This window comes from Malurus melanocephalus, unplaced genomic scaffold, assembly GCF_030028575.1.
Source record: "Malurus melanocephalus ecotype Western Australia unplaced genomic scaffold, MMel_1.1 scaffold_101, whole genome shotgun sequence".
Lineage (NCBI taxonomy): Eukaryota > Metazoa > Chordata > Aves > Passeriformes > Maluridae > Malurus > Malurus melanocephalus.
In genome coordinates this window covers 91,519-112,955 of record NW_026623333.1, presented here as the reverse complement: position 1 = coordinate 112,955, position 21,437 = coordinate 91,519, and the positions used below count along the sequence as shown (strand labels likewise).

General features: G+C 40.8%; 1 protein-coding gene across 1 annotated transcript; it reads right to left on the bottom strand.

Annotated features, from left to right (window-relative positions):
• Positions 1–4,896: 4,896 nt before the first annotated feature.
• Positions 4,897–21,007, bottom strand: BFSP1 (beaded filament structural protein 1). The gene is made up of 8 exons (XM_057369028.1): positions 20,637–21,007; positions 14,771–14,831; positions 11,738–11,833; positions 10,869–10,961; positions 10,060–10,167; positions 7,981–8,201; positions 6,617–6,702; positions 4,897–5,822 (listed from the first exon to the last, which is right to left on the bottom strand). The coding sequence occupies exons 1-8, from the start codon at positions 21,005–21,007 to the stop codon at positions 4,897–4,899; spliced, it is 1,962 nt and encodes a 653-aa protein (XP_057225011.1).
• Positions 21,008–21,437: the final 430 nt, after the last annotated feature.

Genomic DNA, 21,437 nt, shown 5'->3' with positions numbered 1-21,437 from the left:
CAATTTTGGCAATTTAAATCAATTTACCATCTTACAGCAGAACAAGCACATAGGGATGAGCTGTAGCATTTCTGGCAGCTTTTGTGCATCTCCTGGTCTCTCTACCAAGATGTTCTCCAGCAGTATAAAATGAGGCTGTGTCAGCATAACCAACCACAGCCACCTGTTTTCTGGGGTTTACAACCCAGCTGCCAGTAAACTGCTATGGGGAAAGTTTGAAGCATGCAGTTTCATTCCCAAAACAATTTTAAATTCAAATTTCCTTTTTTAAAGCTAGATATTTACTGGTTTTATGTTACACAAATATATTTGAGGAGAAAAATATGCCTACTTTTTAAAGTGTAATGCAAAGTAGCCTCCTTGAGAAATAAAATGTAGTGTATTTGGGAAGATTTGTTGGTAGTCATTGTTCTTTGCTGTTTAAAGTCAGTCCCATCTCGACTTTTTGGACAAGTAAAGGCCCGTCTCTCTTACCCTTAGAGTATGCTCTGGCTATTGCTGCAAAACTTAACATTTTCCCAGCTGGGAATTACTTACTCAAGCAACCACTACATGTTTGCAGGTGTGAGATCCCAAATTTACCCTTTGAATAAAAAAGGATCTTGATTCTGCAAATATTCAGGCATTTACACTAAAGCCCATCAGTGGACTTACTCAAGTGGTAATTTTAAGCCAATAATTCAGATCTTTGCAGGATCCAAGATCTACATTTTAGCAGTGAGTAGTTTCAGAATTTTATTATGTATTTTTAATATGCAGAGTATTAATCTAAGCTGTTTTAATAAGAGTTGTCCTGGTTGATCCGGTGCATAGTAGTAGAAACACAGTCAGTAAGTATTTATCTAACAAATTAAAAACATAACCCAAAAGTTCTATGGTGGATGTGTTTCACTTAAGAATGTATAATCTATGCTGTCAATTGGAGTGAATATCCATCTTTTATTTTTCCGTAAGAGGCCTGTTCTTTCATTTTCCAAATGAAAAATAAACAGCTCAACCTACTCAAAGTCTATGCGAATTACAGTCTAAAGCCAAGCCAAGCAGCCTCACRCTACTCACACATTCCTCATTGCATGCAGCAGTCCCATCAGAAAAATTTACCATAAATATATATTTATGCATACACCTGTATGATTAAATACATGCACACCTGTGGTATCTGTGTGTGTATATATATATATATATGTATGCATATATATATTACATATGATATATATATATTCAGAATATGTTACCTATATTCACATATAAATATACCTAGAATTACATATAGTATRTGAAGTATAATACACATATACACATCATAACTTTTTGTGTGTATGTGATCAAAGAAAGAGGTTATTGAAAGTTTTTACAGGACTTCTAAAATGTGGAAAAGTTTTAAAAGAAGAAAAGTCCATGTGAAATTCTTAAATGAACATGTACATGACTTTCCATTGCATTCATGTAATTTTGCAGTTCTCTGTTCAATTATTAAATATCTTATAAAGCAGCAAAATAACTAGATGGCTGTTCATATTTTCATAATGCTGACATAATTTAGTAATTGAAAAATCATGAGTGATATACAGAAATGGTGAATTTTGATATGATTATATATATAAAACTAAATGTATATACATTATAGAGATCTACTTCAAATTCTTGGGGATTTTTGCTTCAAGGGATCACTGAAAAATATGTCCAGTTAGACTGAGTTTTTATGATATTGCTGATGGAAAATAAAGTTAATTTGTTAGTATTTATAATAAAGGGGAAAATGAAGCTCATGATGCGAAACAGGTGAGCCCTGTGATGATGTTTTATAATATTAGTAAAATAAAGAGCTGTTATAAACTGGCAGGTCCTATCCATCATTGCTTATCTGAAGGTATATGGGAAGTAAAATGCTGCTCTCAGTGGGATGACTTCCTAYTTCTCTGCTCTTTACACTGATAAAAAAATCTGTATCCTTCATATGCTGGATACAGACAAAATAAAGATGATCCTCCAAAAGAGTTGATAGCAACAGATGAAGAGTTAGGCACTTTGTTAGCTCTGTGAAGCTCTGGGACATGTAAGATTCAGGCCACAGGCTGGGAAGAGCTGTTTTTATTTTTGTGACATTATTTAAGTGGTTCAAAGCCATTGGCTTCAAGGTCAGCTCTGCAAAGGCAGCAGCAATGCAGGTGTTGAGCTGCTTTGGGAGGAGGATGATCAGGAATAGCCTGTGACAGTTTTGCACTGCAGATCATAAGCAGCTCTGGTCCCAAGGAAATGCTACAGCAATTTTTTTCCCCCTCTTCTTTTGGAGCACTTTGATTCACTTTAAGCCCCCTGTTTCCCTTTTTGCCTCTACTTCCCACCCTTACTTTATGTGTACTTTTTAGTTCATGTGTTCCCATAGCAGAGAGTACATCTCATTTTATAATATTTGACCATGTCTGCAGCAGTGCWAGCTGGCAGGAAACCTCCTGATCTAGTTCTGGTTGCCTCAAAAAATATAATGTGCCTGTAGTAACCTGAGTTACTGTAGTAACCTGATTCTCATTCCAGTCTCTTGTTGAATAGATGCTTGCAATATTTCAGCATTAAACTTGATCATTTAAACACTTCATTGAGAATCTGCATTTAATGGAGAGGTTTAGTCTATAAATCACGAGATTTACTATACACTTCAGTGTGGTCATTTGAACCAGAGACTACTACTGGTTTTCAGTATAATTTTCATGCAAATTTACAGAAAGATGCCTGTGATCTGCAGCCTTACTGGGCAACTGCTGTGTCTATGGAAGGGAGGTCAGAGACTGTGGCAGAATTTAGCCCTCACCTCTTTTTGATTTTGACTTCTGCTGGTTGCTGCCCAGGCAATGCAGTAGGTGACTTCCTTCAGCAATAGGTGCCATCAAACCTGCTTTAGGAGCAATTTGTACATCACACTGAGCTGCTGAGCAAGGGTTGCAGGCATCAGAAACCAGATCTGGGTCAGCAGCCAGTGGTGACACCACAACATGAAAAAGATTAAGGTGGGAGGGGGCARTTCACACAGTGGACACCTCACCCAGGCTGTCCTGACATTGCCTCCTTGGCACTGAATGAGGCTTTTTGTATTGTGAACATTGGGTCAACTGTGTTGCAGTGAAATCAGATGGACTGGGASAGGGGAAGAATACCTAGTTCCATCTAGGAACTGCCTGAGCCTGTTTATACCATTTTGTGACAGAATTATTAAACAGCCTGCCTATTGCTGCAATCACCCTAGGTTTCAGCAGCAGTTATTCTGGGCAATTGCTCCCAGCTCACCAGAGGCCAACCTGCACAGACATTGATAATTCTTTCTCTGCAGTTATTTACACTGTCAATAAATTAAACTGAACAGCAATGCTCTCTAGTAAGCCATGTCTGKCAAAAACTCTCACAGCAATCCAATRAAGCAGCATCAACAAAAAATCCTGTWTAAAATTGTGGCTGTGAGGCTCACTCATCCCTGTTTCAGAGGATAAGGTGCCACTTGATCAGTAACAATAGATCAGATGCTACCCCTGTGCTGGACCTCAGGAATGAAATAACCAAAATCAATATATTATCAAAGGAAAATCTTGGGTGCTGTGAGGAGTTCCTGAAGCTCAGGCTTATAGCTCAAATGGCTTTTACCCCTCCTCTGCAGCAGTGACAGGAGTTAACCAGCAGAAGGAAAAGGCACAACAATGCTGGAAGCTGAAATGAAAACTTAGAGAATTGGGATTGGACTGGACATGGCATGTGTAGAGACTAATTTAGCATAGCCCTTCAATAAGTACTTGTCTTGAGTGGGATCATTTGTGTGCTTGGAGTCAAGCTGAGGCCTAAATGGTGCATGAGCACTTTAAGTGGAGCTCAGTATTYGCACACATACAAGTGAAATATTCCCTTCCCCGTTTTTTTTTCTTTGTGTTTGTTTGTTTGTTTTTCCTGAGTTGAAGGTTTTTGGGAGTTGCAAGAGTGTTGTTGCTGCAAGTGTTGCTTTTTGCTTCCCCAGGGATGGGAAGGTGGGAAGGTRCTGCTTATTCCAACAATCCTGTGGTACTCCATGTGACTGCAAGTGGCAGGGCTGAGACAGGATCCTGTGGCAGTATTAAACTCTACAATCCAAGAGTTAACAAGAGAATACCTAAACACATAGTCTTTGGCTGCAGTCCACTCAAAAGCTTGTTGGCATTTATAAATAAATTYGTTGTGTTGATGGAGGACAAATAGTAGCTAAAAGCTACGAAGGGATATCTCCCTTTGGGGAATTTTATTCTGAGAAGATCTGCAGTAAGAGCTTATTTCAAATACAGAAAGCTTGCCTTTAGAAACAAAAAGAAAGCTCTGCCAAGCTCATCACTATTTAAAAACTCTGCAAGGGAGAGATTTAGAATAGGTTATTTAACAGGTATCCAGCCCTTTCCCTGGAAAAGCTCCTGCACACCAGTCAGGTGATGTTTACAAGTAGGGACTATGAGTCAAAAGTAAAGGCAAAACAAACCCACAGTGGGTATCTTCGATAGAAGGCAAAACTTTTATTAAATGAACCAGATGTCACAAGTTAACATTTGCAGCTGWCTTAGAGATGGAGTATCGTACGGCAGTTATAGGAGCAGTAGAGGAATATGCARATTTGTCCCGGATACTGTGGAAAGCCAGGCAGCTCTGTCATAATAATTACTTTCAATGTGTCCTAATCATGAAAATCAGTTGCATAGGATATGCCCTGGAGAGCGCTAATGGTTGTTTGCACCAAAGGTGAGCCTACATCAGACAGAATTGCCATCAAGGTTTCAATCTGTTCCATACCAAACAGCAAAAATCTCACTACTGTATCATTCGGTCAGGAAAAGAAAACAGTCATTTAATAACTATGCCAGACAAGTCAACTATCAAGGGGGTATGTGTCACTTAAGAGCCTTTGTCACCTGGTTTCTTCTTGCTTGTCTTCTCTATCATTGTCTCAACAATCATTGCTGTCTCTTCATAYGTTTGAATTCTGTCATCTGAAAACTTCTCGATGGACTCCACCACCTCCACCTTCTCATAGCTCATGGAGCCAGGCAAGGCTGCTTCCCTGAACAAAAGGCCCTGCTTATCATCTGCCTCTCGAAGGAGTCCTGGCTCAGCTGGGCTTATCAGACCAGGGGAAGGAACTGTCTCAGGCTCAGATATGTCCGGATACTTTGCGATTTGCTCGATTTTTCCTCTTGCTTTTTTGCCCCATTCAAGTACATCTTCTTTCTCCTCTCTCTTTTTATCTATGAATTCAAACTCTTCTCTCCTTTCACAGATTTCCCCTTTCTCTTTTTCTGATGGTTCAGCAGGTTCTGGCAGCTCTGGTATGGGCTCCACATCACCACCATTCATCACCTTCCCATTGCCAGTGGAAACTGTGATCCCTCCCCCAGCAGGGATAGAGGGGGCCAAGATGCACGGTTTTTCTTCCTCCCCTGTCACCAGCACATAACGCCCTTTGGGATGGGCATCAGGCTTAGCCTCTGGTCTCTTGCAGACTCTTATTTTCTCCCTCACMATGTTACACAATTTATCAAAGGCTTTACTTATCTGGGCTCCATCGGGAACGTCCTCTGGGCCCATTTCTTTTTCATCAAATTCTGATCCTTCTTGCTCAGGTTCACACCTGACTGAGCCTCCATGCCTAAACTCCATCTGTTCTTGGTCAAAACCTTCCAGAGTTCTTTCGTACATTCTTTCAGGTGAATGACTGTCGGTTATGTCTTTAGACATCAGCTCCTTTTTCCTGGCAATTTTCTTTGTYAGGGCTTTTTGTCTTGGTTTTACACTGGCAATGTCTTGCATGGCCTGGGTGATATCTAAAGAAAAATAAAAGCAAAGCAAACAACAAACAGTGCTTGAAGACAGTCACTGCAACTGCTAGAGCTGCAGTTATTTACATCTGCTTAGGATTTTGCCTCAGGCATTATGGAGCCGTTTGATATAAAACCCCTACAGTTCACACAGCAGTTAGAAAAATTACAGCTGTGTTAAAAAAAAACAAAACCAAAAAAACCCTCATATGATGGTTTGTCTCCATTTTCAAGGCAGTTTGTTATTAGCAAAACCCCAGTGAGTCTTGGATTTAAGTCATCCCATATGTTAGAAACTCCCCTCTTTGTTAAAACCAGTTTTGCTGGTTTAGCCCTGGCCATTTCCTTGTCACCAGGTTTAGAAACATCCTAATTCTAACAAGACAACATACAACATAGAGGAAACATTATTCATAGGAAAACGGGCTCAAAAAGGGCCCTCTTCCTGTCTGTGGCACTCAACACTCCCYGGTGCTTTTTGCACATCACTAAAGTGCAAACAAATAACTCACAACAAGTCAGCACAAAACCAAGCTCTTCCCATTGTTAGAGGTGCCTTTTGACTTTTTTGATTGGCCTAAGTAATAAACAGTAGAAATTGGCAAAGAAATGCTTTTGCTTGTGCTTATGGCCTGTGACAGCTTGTCCCAAAGCCAGCTGAAGTAAGCTGAAATTGTTGCATTTACAAGACTGTGGTCAGGCTGTCATGACTGGTGGCCATATTGAAGACAATGGACAAACAGCTTAAAATACAGTGATGCTGCTCTTGGCAAATACAGAAAGACACATCAGAGGTTTACCTCTTCCTCTTGCTGCCTGAGGCTGGGCAGGTCTGTAGATCTGTGTGAAGAGTGTAACTGGAGTTCCWGCTATAGCAGAGTTTAACCTGTGGAGAAAGTGCACATCCATGAGCTCTTTCCCCATCATTTCCAGTGAAAGCAAGTGAAATTATACAAAATGAAGTACAGAAGTTAAAGGAATGCACTTCTCTATTGTGAGGAGTCAACAAGAATGATAGGAGCCCTTTTCTTGTCCGGGGAAAATCAAGACAGCCACAGCACCTTCACAGGAGTGAGACTGGTTTCTGCCAGCAGGGGACATGGGATACTCCATTAGGTAAAGCACACCTATGTGGCAACAACTTTGTACTTTAGCATGGCACTTTGAAAAGATGGCAAGGTTTTAGATGGGCAAACAGTCAATCCAAGCCTACCAGAGGTCAGCAAGAACTGTACATTCATTTTTTACCATGCTGGCTGGTAAAAGGGAAATTTGGATCAGTCTTCCTTGGACAACATTTGAGGAGTCAGTAATATCAAGGGTTTAAACTCAAAATGGAGACACTGGCCTAGTGCAAAACAGTTACTGTATCTTTGGCTTCCCAGTCTGTACTGATGGAATTTGAGACATGTTGTCCTGTCAGAGACTCTGTGTCCATTTTTGGCCCTAAAAATTACCCTGTTGAGATACTTGTAACTAGAACTCAGTGTCCAAAATAAGACCCTGAAAATGAATGAAATACCCATTCTCCACACATGGGATGGACTGTCTAGTGAGTGTCCTTCTCCTGCATCTTCTGGGCAGTCTGGAGCAGTGGTTTGGGTGCTCARGAGTCTGGCTGTCCTGCTGTGAAAGATCCTTATCTCCAGTGTGGCTGATGGTTGACATTAGAGGGAGCCAGTGCTCCTCTGTAGGTTTAAGCCACGTCCCAAATCCCTGCCAATTTATTTTATTTTTCTTCTTTCTCCCCTTGTCTGAGGAATGCCTTTGCTATGAAGACTGCCTTGCTTTACAGGACATTTGCCCTGTCTGCACCCTCCAAAATTCAACATGCCAGTAATGTCGAGCAATTTTCACCAACACATGGCCCAGGGAGCAGATATTTAGATTGCTTTTGTGCTCTCCTGACCTCTGTACACTGATGACAGGACAGCATATGGAAAAGAGACTGCATAGACAGGAGAAGCCGAAAATGGCTCTGACTCGGGCAGAAACTTGGCCAGATTTTGCATCTATTTAGATTTTTTTCCCCTAGATATCTACCAATGAAAGGTGTGAAAAAGTTATAGCTTTGAGTCAATCAAATGTCCTTAAACATACACTTTTCAAAGGAGATAAAAGAGATCACTGGCCCCTTTGGGAGTGGCCAGAAATCCAGCCTTACCGGCTGTCCTCATTCTCGATGATCCGTTTGTAGCGTTCCAGCTCATTCTCCAGGGACTGCTGGTAAATCACCAGCTGGCGGCAGTCAGTCGTGTACTTCTCCAAGATCCTCTCAGCCTCCTCTATCCCCTTCCTAAGGTTTTCAATCTGTTCRTTGTAAAGCTGAATTTCATCGTCATAACTCTCCTGGGTGTTTCTAATTGCTTGCTCCAGCATGGTTGTCTGGTAAATAAAATTGGTGGTGAAAGAAGCAGCTTTGAAATATTCACCATCCCCATATTTTAAGCATAATGAAAGGCAAATCATGTTTTATTACAATGTGATGCTGCACTGCTGAGGCACAGGAGCRATTTCACTACAATTTGTTCAGTTGTTGAAAAACAGTAACTCGTCAGAGGGGGCAGGATCTTACAAGAACAGCAAATGTTCTTAACTGGAAAGATGTGCTCAGAAAATACCGGCTYCTCCTTCTTTGTGGTCTGCAGACAAGGCAAATAAGACCAAAGGTCTCATTTTATTTAAAGAGCTCTCCTTTTGAATTCAATTTCTCTGCCTTTTTTAATCTTCATCGATAAAATCAACAAGCATATCAACCAGGAGGTGGCAGTCGTCACCTTCCAAAAACAAGGGGTGTGCGTTTCAGGTGGGGTATTTCACCCTGTAACTGTGCTCTCACCTTCTTCTTCTATTTTCAGCTATTTATTATAGTTCTTTTATCACTGGTTTTTTTTTTGGTTTTTTTTTTTTTTTTTTTTTTTAAACTCCATTTCAACGGGATGAATTTTTTTTTTTTTTTTTTAAACTCCATTTCAACGGGATGAACTCACAAAAAACTAATGGGGTAATACGTGACTGATGAATTCTTGAATAATTAATTTGTTTCTATGTTTCAGGCAAGATTAAAAAAATCCAAACTTTGAAGAGCCTAAATATGGCATTAATTTGTTTATATTGTAGTGTATGAGTGGACCAAGACTCTTTTCTGTTCAGTGCTCATGAGGTGGGTTCCATGACCTCTCAGCCATATGCTTGAACCTGATAGGTCCAGAAATAGGAAAACTCAGCCATCAGATCCAGCCTTCACCATCACAAGCAACTGTGTTACTGACCTCCACTCATAAAGCTCTTGTGCCTTGAGCTCTTTTAATGAATTAATGAATAATCTCTTTCTAAATGGRATGTGAAGATTTGATCCCGGAAGCAGCATGATTAATTCCCCAAAGACTGCCTCTCTCCATCTGTCAGCAAATGGCTGATTTTCTCCCTTTTTTCTATATTGATCCACTATCTCAACCATTGTGTTGATTCTTGTCCATCCCAGAGTGCATGTGTCCTTTCCAGCAGAGCATCAGATGCTAGAAAGCSACCAAGGCAAATACACTATCCTGACACTAATGAAAGAAGTTATGSTCAGGAAGTTACGAGCTGCTGCTGTGGCTGTCCAAAATCCCACCAAAAGGTGTTTTATGTCAATATTTCGTTCCTCTCACCTGGATGGAAAACTAGAGGCAAAAAGGAAGCTGTATTTGGGGTTATTCTCCACCCCATCTGCTAAAAAATATTCAACTGCATGGAGGTAGAGATGCCATTTGCAACAATTTACATCTGGTTTCTCTTTCCTTTCTGGTGATAGAAAGGATTGGGCAGAGCCCTGAAGGTCCYCCACAACTTTTCATGGAGCCATGAAAATTTCCAGCCAGAGGTCAGTAAGTAAGAAAGTCACAGGGGTCCTGTGGGACTTTTCCATCCACAAGGTCCTGCTGATTCTGTCCTGCAGGAATSCAGTTGCACTGTGGAAACCTTCCCTTATCAGCCACTCTAATAAGCAAAGTTTCATTACACCTACAATACTTACAGCCCTCCCGGGCCATCCAAACCTGACAATTTTTACCACGGAGAGAGTAGGAATGAAACAGCTGAACAAAAAGATGGAAACCTAAAAGAAAAGCACACCTCCAAGCCCCAGGTACACAAGACCATGTAAAAATCACATTAGAAGTTTTACCACGTGACCATAAAAAAAAAAAAAACAACCAGTTAATGAGCAACATGGTTGTGTGTATGGCAGTGATTACAGTACCTCTGTCTGCAGCTTGTATTTCTGTGCTTGTAGCTGGCAGAGGATGCTCTTGTATTCCTCCAGTTGGCTCTGCAGAACAGGGATTCTCCTCTCCGCTATCACTTTTTCCTGGTTGGAAGAAAAYAACGTGTGTACAGGAAAGTATGTTTCACTCTTTTAAAAAAGAGCCAAAAGAAATTCCACTACTGGAAATAAACTGTAAAGACAAACAGAAAATGACAAAAGACAGATAAAAAGATGGGTATGGAACCTTGAGTCGAATTCTGTTGCATGGTGGCATGGCTTTAACAGTCAGATGGCAGGGCTGCAACAGTAAAGCTGACATCAAGACCCTGTAGATACAGCTGTTCACACCTTCTTCCAAGTAATGAATGTTCCTGACATAGCCAGGAATATTGTCAGAAATCACCAAGTTTTCATCTAGTCAATTCATTTGATTTAAATTTTCACTACGTCTCATCCCTTCAAGGTAAGATTTCCTTTCTCTTCAAATATTCATATATCCTGCCARCACCTCCTCAGAGAAGTAGCAAAACTATTTCAACTACCTTTGAACCACACATTTTTGGGCTAATACATATGCTAGAGTGCACCTGACTCTAGCAAAAGTAATCTCTCTTTCCTGATCAATACAGTTTTTCAAAGCCACAGCTAATTCTTTTTCTCCCATATTCAGTATTCAGTACTTATGCATTGTTTTGATAGTTTGCACCTAGCCTTGGAGCAGGAGTTGAAGGATCTGGGACACTTAAGGTATAAGCATCCTCTCTACCTTAGAGCTGCATGTATTTTCCAACAGCAATACTTGCCTCACATATACCAGTGGTTATCGGGGACACACGAGGAGTTGTCTGGATGATCTGCTGCAAGACATTGACATAGGTCTGGATTTCCATGAGATTCTGTGGTGAGGTAAAAACATTTTCATTAGAAAATGCCATAGTAAGGTGCTCCCTTCAACATACTTCTGGGACTTATTTCTAGATAAGAAAYGCTTTTAGGACATAAAAGTCATGTTCAGAGTTGAGTTTGGAATGTGATTCTGTGCCTGATTTTGACTGCATGAGTGCTAACAGTTTCATCATACTGAGGTTATATTACAGAATTTTTGGCTAAGGACTATACAGCTCATAGTCTCAATCAAAGATTCCATGATTTCCAATTTCACGGGAGATTTTCAAAATGAGAACCACAAATACCTTTGCATGTGGCCTGAAAAAGAGAGTCACTTTTTTTATAAAGCAGCAAAGATGGGCCAGTGGCCTAACCACAAGGCTCACAGCTCTCCCAGGAAGAAGGCCATATATGCTAAAGTCAGCTGCAGTGGAATCACACATCCATAGGCATGTCTGCTGATTAGCTGGAGTGCCATGGCCCAAGAAATTGGGTGATGAAAGCAACAGCTTCCTTAGCATGAAATATAAGACAACTTGACCAGGCTGAACCATGATACCAGGTCAACAAAATCAAGGCCTTGCTACAGCTATAGTGACTAGGTTGTGAGGAAGTGTGTTTGGCTGCTGGAAACCACCCAGMTGTTGTGCCCACTGAAAAAAATAAGGCTAAATGCCCCCACCGAAACACAAATAAGATGGGCTTTAATTAGACACCTGATCACAGAGAAGGGCAAAGTTCCACACTTATCTCTACAAGGAAGATGGAAAATTCAGCCAGTTACCTTCTTGTATCTGTCCTTTGTGGCATTAATGTCATCCTGTAGGAACTGGGACTCAATCTGCAGCTCCAGGTTGCATAGCAGGGCTTCATCAGCTTCCTGAAATGCAGAGGCAAGTGGCAGGGTAGTATGTGTGGTTGGAGTACCAAAYCCACAGCAGTCCCATGGGCACTGCTTGAGTCACCATGCATGCAGAGCAGCCTGCTTGGTGTGTTAGAGCCCACTGACAGATGCAGAAGTATCATGAAACCAACAGACAAGAGGCATGTTATTCACCATGTTCTGCACAAATGTAATTTATGATACAGTTTGGCACTGGCACTGCCAAAATAATGCTGGGACCCATGTAGCAGACATTTGAAATACCAGAGTTTGATGCTAAAATCTTGAAATGATGGACGAGTCTAAAACAAATGACATCATCAGACTAAGGCATTGATTTCTCGAGCAACTATGACAAGATCTGAGGTATCCTGATGCCTTTTTAGGATCCCCAGTAAAGAAGCCCTTATAAAAACCCAGGGTGGTCCAAAGTATTTGCACCCTCTTTGGTATGTTCTCAAATACCACATATGTTTGTCAATTTGGAGCCATTTATGGAAATAAAAGTAACAGTTGACCAAGTTTAGAAAAATCACCTCGTTGCAGAAGTTTATACTACTTTGGGATTTGTAAGGACAAAAGTTCATATCATCCAATTAGTTCAAAGAACAAGCCATATGACTAGCTACCAATATCTCAGAGTACATATGTATGAATGGCATTGGTGTTTAAATCCAATGAAATCTCAATTTCTGTTCAAAAGCCTAATTTTGATTTTTTTCTATGTTACGTTATTTAACACAAACCCTGGAATTTTGGATAATTTACACAGAACCTGGCAATGTTTGTTACAAATATGTAAGAGTAATGATAAGTTTTATTCTTCTATTTAATGCATGATTTCTTTATTAGGTCTGGCATTAACTACAACTGTAAAATATCATTTTGACAAAGTATCTTAAAATATGTCATCTGAATCTTCCTTGCAACTCTGCAAAACTTGCACGTTCCTCCACCTCCCTCAAGAAAGTCTTGATTTCTGCACTTAACTCGAAGAATAAAAAAATTGAGTATTTAAAGGTGTCTTTTTCATATGACCTATGTGCCATTATCAGCTGTAAAAATACTTCTGTGCGTGGATCATGGATTGCAAACAAACCATTGAGATCTGTGGGTGCAGCACATGACTGTTAGATGGGGATTTTTCCTTTTGCATGTGTGCAGCACGMGCCATTCCAAAAATGTGTAGATGTTGGCTGTCTCATTGTGCTGCTAATCCTCCCAGGCAGAGAACTCTCCAGCGGGCTCTGCTTTGTGAGCCAGGAGCTGATTCAGACACATCCAGCCCAGCACATTCGCAGCCAGCCATCAGGAATGCCCGCTGCTTTTCTGCACTYCTCTCCCTTCCTATTGAGAGGAAGATCAGCAGGACAATGGCCATGTTGGAAGGTTTGGGGGGGAGCCAAAAAAAGCCCTCAGGCCCTGGATAATACCTATAAGCAAATATTTCTGCATGGGATAAAAAAAGCTGCTTTCGGCTTTCCAATGTTTTCCAATACTTCAGCTTTTATTCCATGCTTTCAGAGAGASCAGCTTCCTTGATGGAGCTGTGTATCAGAACAGTGCAGCATCTACACATTTTCTTTTAGACCTAGCAGCATTTTCTAATCACTCAACTTTTGAAAAGCCATTCTGCTTTAGGTGATGATTCCAGAACGCTGATCCATGTACTGAAGCAATATTTTCATTTACTATGGAAAAGAAATCTCTTAGATCTCTCCAGGACCAGTGTTTCCCTAGCTGTGAGATAAAGATTGAGTTTACACCTGCATATACAGGTTTTCAGGCTGCATCTTGGGCCTGGTACAGAAAACCAGCTGTATTCCCTCTAGCACTTGGTGCTCCAGTGCAAGGAGCTACTTCAACATGGATGGCCAGGGACATCCTGGAAAAAAAACACCATTGTGGCTCAAGATTTTGTGAGCTGTGCCCAGGGCTGGTGAATCAATTTACTTTTCTTTAGCTACAGATTGGCMAAAAGGAACTACGAAGGCAGACTTCCAGCTCCAATGACCCCTTACAGAAGATTTACCTTCACATGTTTTTTTAAGCATTTGAAAGGTGTCCAAAAACTTTGATAGCACACTGGAAAACACTACTGATGCAAGATGTCTAGAGCTTGCTGGAGATAGAAATGGTAAAATGGACTTTTTGTCTTCTTTTTAATACAAACCATGCATATTATTGATGTRACAATGCTCCAGCAGTGCAGCTCCTGCCATTTTTAGCAAGGAAATAAGAAAATTATCTCTATTTAATCCATCTGCAGTTGTTTCCCCAGTACAGAAGATGAAGGATAGTCTGTGCAAAGAAGAACTCAGAAAAGATATAATACTWCTTTCTTCACTAGCAGCAAGAGAAGATGAATCAGGATTTTTCAGKTTCACATACCTGGTTTGGAAACTTCCAAAATACTTTAGCCAACTTTTATCTTTCTCTGAGCTTTATATTATATCAAATGTTGTTATTTTTATTATTTCCTTTCTCATGGTATTATTATAASAAAGTGTAGCTTGATCTAAAAGGAACAAACCAGGGGGAGTTGTGGCTTCTCTTTTGTTTGTAAACCTAATGGGAAGCTGAGGGTCTGTCCTGGAAAGGGCTGACCATATTCTGYGAGGGACTAAAGAGCTTTGAGACACTCCAGGCTTCAAAACATGGACTCAATCAGCAATTTTCATGGCATGATATCACCCTGACTATATTTTAATACAATAGCTGTATTTTAAAAGCATGGGGAAAAGGTACACACATGCAGAGGTTCAGACACACAGGACTTAGGGAGGGAGATCAAGGGGAAGGGCATAATGACAAGAAATGMCTTCCTCTGACATTTTATCCTCCCACTGCTTCTTCAAAGCAGCTTGCTGTAGCAAATGAAACCAAAAGAAAAAAGAATTATAGATCTTTTCTTTGGCATTTTCCCAGACTTACTTTATTAAGGCGCTCAAGGGTTTCTTTTAGCCTCTGCTGATATTCACGTTCATTTCTATACCTGCAATAGAGAAAAGGAGATAAAGTTCAGCRGTTCATCCCTCTGCAAACTGCATTTTTATCTGGACTCTCATGTACAAGATAAGCTTCACACTAAAGGAGAATATGAATTTTTGAAAAGGTCCAAAAGATTTATTCATACATTAATTATTTTTTGGTCCCAGATTATATTCCAGCATATTCTGTTGGCATTGGACTACASTGACAGCCATTCAGCAGTGGTTACTCTGTGAGGATTTGCTACACTGGCACATGAAAATTATACTGTTCTTGGTTTTCTGTCCTACCTGGTGTTGTTCAATAARCACTTTCATGACAGACACATCAAGCATGAAGTTTGCAATTTCACACATTGACTGTGTATGAATGATGTTGCATTAGGATGCTTTGGTGGATCAAGCTTGGTGCCCCCTTTACTGATAATTTGTATTTTATTTTAATTTGTATTTTATTCAAAACCACATGTGAGCCTTAGTAAGGACYGCATTTAAGCAACTATTCTTACGAGTTTATAAAAAGTCCACTAGTGCACAATGTGCATACTCCTGGTGCTAAGATGGATGCATAATGTGTTTATCTTTGGTTTAAGGAAAAAGCACATATTCTATAAGAATTAGGGCTCTTCAATTGTATGTAGATAAAATTATCTTCTAGGAAATCCTTTTAACCACGGAGCACAAAACATCTTAATTGTTGATTATTGTGATTATTCCCTTCCTTAAGTAAAAGCATATAAAATTTTTAACAGTCTATGTGGTTTAATGAGACTCCATTAAAAAACAAACAAAGAAACAAACAAACAAAAAACCTGTAAAAACAACCAGCCAGTAGCAACTTAATAGTACAAGGCAGTGAGACTTTGCCAYCAGTACTGAACAAGTGGCTCATCAAACTCCAACAGCAGCAGAAATACAGTCTTAACCCTWTAAGTTTAACTCTTTACTTTTCCTAAAATAATAGAGGTACAGAGACATAAAAAAAAGGCTGTCATAATCTTACTTTCTATAAGAAATACTCTTGTTGGGTGACAAGTCAGCTCTGGTCCTTCATTTGCAGTAAAAAGCAATACATGCCAACACAAGTTGAAATTCAGAACCAAACATAAATCCCCATCTGTCTTCTGAGATCATTGATCCAGCCCAGATATGCTGGTGATAGCAAAGGGACTTGCTCCAGTCAACAGCAAGCTTGACTGTTCCTGGACTGAACACATCAAGGACCCGGTTATAATGATCATGTCAACCTCAGTTCTTTCTTTTTGTCTCCTGAAGGATGAACAACCAATGCTATCCTCATGTCTTTCAACACATATTGGAAAGCTGGATGGATGATGTCACTCACAAACTGACTAGAACCACAAAGTACTTGGCAAAACAAGGAAGTGGACTTAATCTGGTGCTCTGGTTTCCCAACTTCTTCTGAAATCCCATAATATTAGCAGGGCTGGACACTGGTCTATTTTCAAATCTTACATAAACAGCAAAGAAACAAATGGAAATGATGAGGTTTTATTTCATTATCACTCCAACAAATTGCTGATAAAATTAAAATAATGTCTTTTTTTTTTTTTTTTGCCAAATAGTATTTACACGTTTCACTTCCAAGGATACAATATTTTTCAGCTTCAAAAGTGAGAGTGCCTTTGTTTCAGCTGTTTACCAAGTAACTCACCTCCAACCAGTTTTCTATCTCTTTAATAAAATTCCTGTGTGCAATTGACAGTAAACASTTTCCTAACTTAGATACTTTCTGACAGCTGAGCAAGAATAAAGCAAATTGTGGCAGCTTGTGAAAATCGAATACACAACTAAAATAATAGGCTGGTTTTATACTCACAGTAATATAYAATCATCTGATGGAGTCAGTGTCTAAACCTCAGCCCTAATGTAATTCAGATCTCACTTATTGCTAGACCCTGGCTCAAAAATTCTTTCAATGACTCAAATATTCGGCTCTATTTCCCTTCACTCTCAAATAACCCAAAGGAGAATTGCTTTTAGGTGATGTTTAATCTTCTTCAACAAATCAGTGGAAAAGGGCTATGRACCTCTTTGAATTGCTTCAGAGACCTCAGGATGCCTCTGTGGCTGCTGAAATATATCTGTAAGTGCTGACAAGTCACTAGCTGGTTGTGCTTCAAAGCTGATTTTGATGTTTAGYAATTAGCTAGACATGTCCAAAAGAGTTTTTCTTAGATGGTTAATGGTCAGACTTTCCTGGAGCTTAAGAGCCATTAAGTTAATTTAATTTGAAAAAAACCCCAAACCACCAACCTTCTCACCTAGTCAAATAGTTTTAGTTCTGCTACAAATCTTTTTGGACTATTGAAAAAAAACAGGCTGTTAACTGGTTGGCTTTTTTTGCACAGGGGAATAGAAATAGAGTGGAGGGAGCTGCCAGGCTCAAAGAAAGGAGATCAGGGGATTAAAGGTTTTCATCATCTCTCTTTTTTGGACCCTGCCTCTGTRGCAGTGCAAGAGCTTTCCAAAGAGGAAACAGTCACAATCCATCTCAATGATGCTCAATGGCCAAATACTCGAGTTTGTGTCAAACCTGAGCCTTTTATCTGAAGAAAAATCATGCTTTTCTGTTGAATCCTACTGAACTTCTCCACCTCTTGGCTACTACTATTGTCGTTTTCCTTTTCCTTGACACACTGCAGTAACCTTCTCTCAACAGAGACAGCAGAAATTTGGGTGCCAGAGGAGAGCACAGACTMTGAAACAGAGGTCCCACAAGGATGATGATCAGGCCACTAATGGTTGTGGATAATACCCTGAATGCTTGGAATCCCTGGAGCCCTGAGAAGCCTGTGGTCTGCTGATTTATGAACAGATTCTACCTGTGTTATCAAGAAGCCACTACTGAGCAGCTGACAGCCCCAGGGCAATATTTCAGCAGTTTGTGGAGAGTGTGGAGGGCAGCAAATGCTCTTCACCTCAGCTGCAGCAGGATAAAGTCCTTTCGATCACCAGAGAAGCAGCAGCAGTGCTGAGACCATCCCTGCAGGCAGGGCTGGAATGCAGCTTTGCCAATGGAGTCTCCATATCCTAGCTATCATGTTTTCCCACTTGTTTTTGTTTTCTCACAGGTGTTGGGTCTCCACTGTGGCTACAAAGGGCGTCAGCTCATCAGAGTGTCACCACACAGCACATCCTGGAGAACACTGTTCCAATAACTGTATCCAACAACTTCCAAGGAATCATACTGCATGTTCAAAATCCACTGTATTAACAGTGCACCAAGTTTTAAATGAAACATTTGATTAGCAAGACTTTTAATTTCTGAAGTTAATTCATTCTGTTCAGTCAAAGCCACTAAAATCTGGATTTCAGCATCTTTTCTAATATCATGGAGAGAGAAATCCAATCCTTTCCCACAGCCAGATGCAATGTTGCTCAATGGTGGTCAATAAAGGTAACATTGTCTTTTTACAGGATGCATCCAAACTATTCCCAGCAATTTTTATTTTTGCAACTTCAAGAGAAATAATTCTCCCCTGGTACATTACTCACATAAATGAGAAAAGCCATATATGTGACTATAGAGGATCTAGAAATAAATTTTAATGTAAGATCTACTTTTCAATGGTTCATGAACATTTAATTGTACAGACTCAGTAGTCTTAGGCCCTGCTCTGTGTAAACGCAACTTTAAAAGGCCTTTATATAAAAAGTTTACCTTTATATAAAAGGTACACCTTTAAAAGGTTTACTTATATATGAATCTATTTCCCAGATTGTGAAGGTGAGTGAAAGAATGGGCTGTAAGCATTAAAATTCTTTGCATTAGGGAAGGATACAGACATTTTTCAATTAATTGCTTCACAAAGCTCCCCTCTAAGAGAATTTGTTAATCCTCATTCACCAAAAGCTTTATGGTTCAAGATGAAGCAAGAAACTACAGTGCCTGCTGTCAACTGAATGCTGACCCAGGGAGGAGAGTAGCTCTKTCAGCACAGGAATGTTTCTGGTTTCAGCAGCCCCTAAGAGGGCACAGAAGATTATTTCTCCCATATTTTGTTTATGGAGCTTTATTTAYAACTTTCAGGAGCTGAAATCAGAGTTGTCAGGATGTCACAGTACGTATTACCCACTGGCCTCATTTTAAGATCTTCAACTTAAAAGGGCAACTAAGTTTTTTCAAACACTGAGGARATTTTCAAGTCTGTCTTCTAGTCCAATTCAGCAGCTCCCAAGACAAAAAATAAACCCAAAATTCACTTCTTGATGTAAACAAAAGGCAATCTGGTTAAAAAGCAGCCACTACTTTTCCATTGTCATGGCCCTGTGTATCTTCAATTTTTAAATTGCAGTTTTTGGCTTAGATATAGTCAAAGTTTCCTTCTTACTTTTGTTTACTGCTGCTGAGTGAGTGAAATCCCAGGACTGTACAACAAAGCATAATTCCTTTTTCCTAGGAAGCACTAACTACTCCTTTAGCAGGTCCTAAATCTTACTTTCTGAAAGCACAGACCATTTTCTGGGTACTTTCTCTGGATTTTCAATGTCCTATATTATTTTTCACCTATTTACAGCTTGCATAAAGCAGCTCTAAAAAAAGTAAATTACTTTTTGTCATATTACTAATCCTGTACTATGAACACAGATTTTTAACTAATATGCAGCTAGCAAACTGAGTACTGAATTTAGTAAAATACTCATGGACACTGTATGGTAAAAACACATGAGCAAGTATCAGAGTCAACAGCTAAATTAGAGCTTTGGCTCATAGCTGAATCTGCTGCTCATAAATATTGGAATACAAACCTGTCTAATCAGGTGCTTATTAGCCACTGCCACTGAGTCAGGACATTGTGGACATCTGGCCACTGGCAGCAATAAGCCTCAGTGCACCTGGATGGACTATCCTCTGCTATCAGATGAGGAGAGATCAGGGGTTGGCATTTCTATAGGTGTGCTGTAGCTCACAGCCCCCACATGGCTGTTCATTTGGCATTTGCCCAGTTTTCATGGGTGAAATAGCCAGACAGATATTTTGGAGGTAAAAAAATCCCTGCCCAGTAAGTAACAGGAGGATTGGACTCTTTTGTGCTGTGAGCAGCCCTTTAATGAGCAATGCTCACCAACTCTTGTGCAATTTACTAACCATGTGACCAAAACTTCGTGTCGCTAGAGGGAAGGTACTCATCTCCCTCAGCCTCTGAGGCTCCTGCTCTTTGATTTATGGTGYCACAGAGRTTAAAGAGGTGAAGATAGGGGARGTCTGTTCTTACTGTTTTAGTGCAKGAGATGGACATATGGAATACAAGGAAGGCAAATTTCACACACCAGGAAAAAATGTATCACTTTTTACCTCACATCTGTAGTGGTTGGCACAGACTGACCCAGGCACCTGCCTCAGTGGCTGTAAATAAGTGTCCCTCARAGACTTCCTGCACATTTCAGGAGATGTTTGGCATCGTGTAACTCTGGGCTGCTCAGACACAGGACTTGCTTTGAGACACCTGGCAGTCAAATGTGTTATTTGCTCTTTGCAGCTCAGTTCTCCTAAAGCTAATGAAAAACAGTAGTCAATGTATGCCAGRGCTGCTGCCATGGAATGGAGAGGGCATTTGCCCATCTAGGAGCAGTGAGACCATAAAAAGCAGAGCTGCATCTCCCTAAGTCCGGATACCTCACTTTTTTTGCCATGGGCTTACATGCCATCCTGCTCAACAAGTCTGATAGACACGGTGAGACATCACCCACGCACAAGAAGCAGCTGGTGACACCAAACTCATCCTYAGTGCAAAGCTTAACTAGGGAAATGACACCATCCATTTACCACGGACTGTAAGCCTTACTTGTTGCGGTACTCATCCAGCATGCGCTGGGCATCCTTCTCCTCCCGCTCCAGCTTGGCTCGGTCGGACGCCAGCTCCCGCATTCTCTGGCGGTTGAACTCGATCTGCCCAGCGAAGGCTTCGTCCAAGCCCACCAGCTCATCCATGCGCTGGAAGGTCTCCAGCTGCTTGCGCAGGATGGTGTTGCGCTGCTCCAGCACGCGTGCCCGGTTGATGTAGCTGGCGAAGCGCTCGTTGAGCTCCTGCAGGTTCTCCAGGCCTCGGGCTTGGGCCAAACTGTCGAATTCGGGGGAGCCTCGCAGCTCATCGTAGGCATCCGATCGCTCGTACTTCTCCTTGCGTACCTCACGGAGGAAGCTGCTYCTGTACATGGCTTCAGAGGGGCTGTGCAGTGCCGGGGTCCCCTCTTGTGTGCCTGCCTGTCTCTCCAGTTTGGATCTGAATTATGTCTGGGGGGTTTGGGGAGGAAGAACTGAACATAATCAMCCCCCCAGATGATTAGCACTTGTCTCCAGGGTGGTTTGTGGCACTAAAGGCATCGTCTGTGACAGTGAACTAAATAAATCCCCATGGCCCCGCCTTGGAGCTGCCCATCCAAGCGTCAGCAGTTCGGAGGAGCAGCGGGCACAGAAGGGCTAGGGGCTTTTCTTTTTTAGCATTGCAATTGTGTACAGCCAGAATAAAAGAGAGCAACGTCCAGCTTTCACCCGATGGATTAAAGCATTATCCCTGGACAACAAAACAAGTGCTTTGCAGTTTTGGAGGCTGAGCTCAAAGCCTTTCATGACTGTGCTCAGGGGA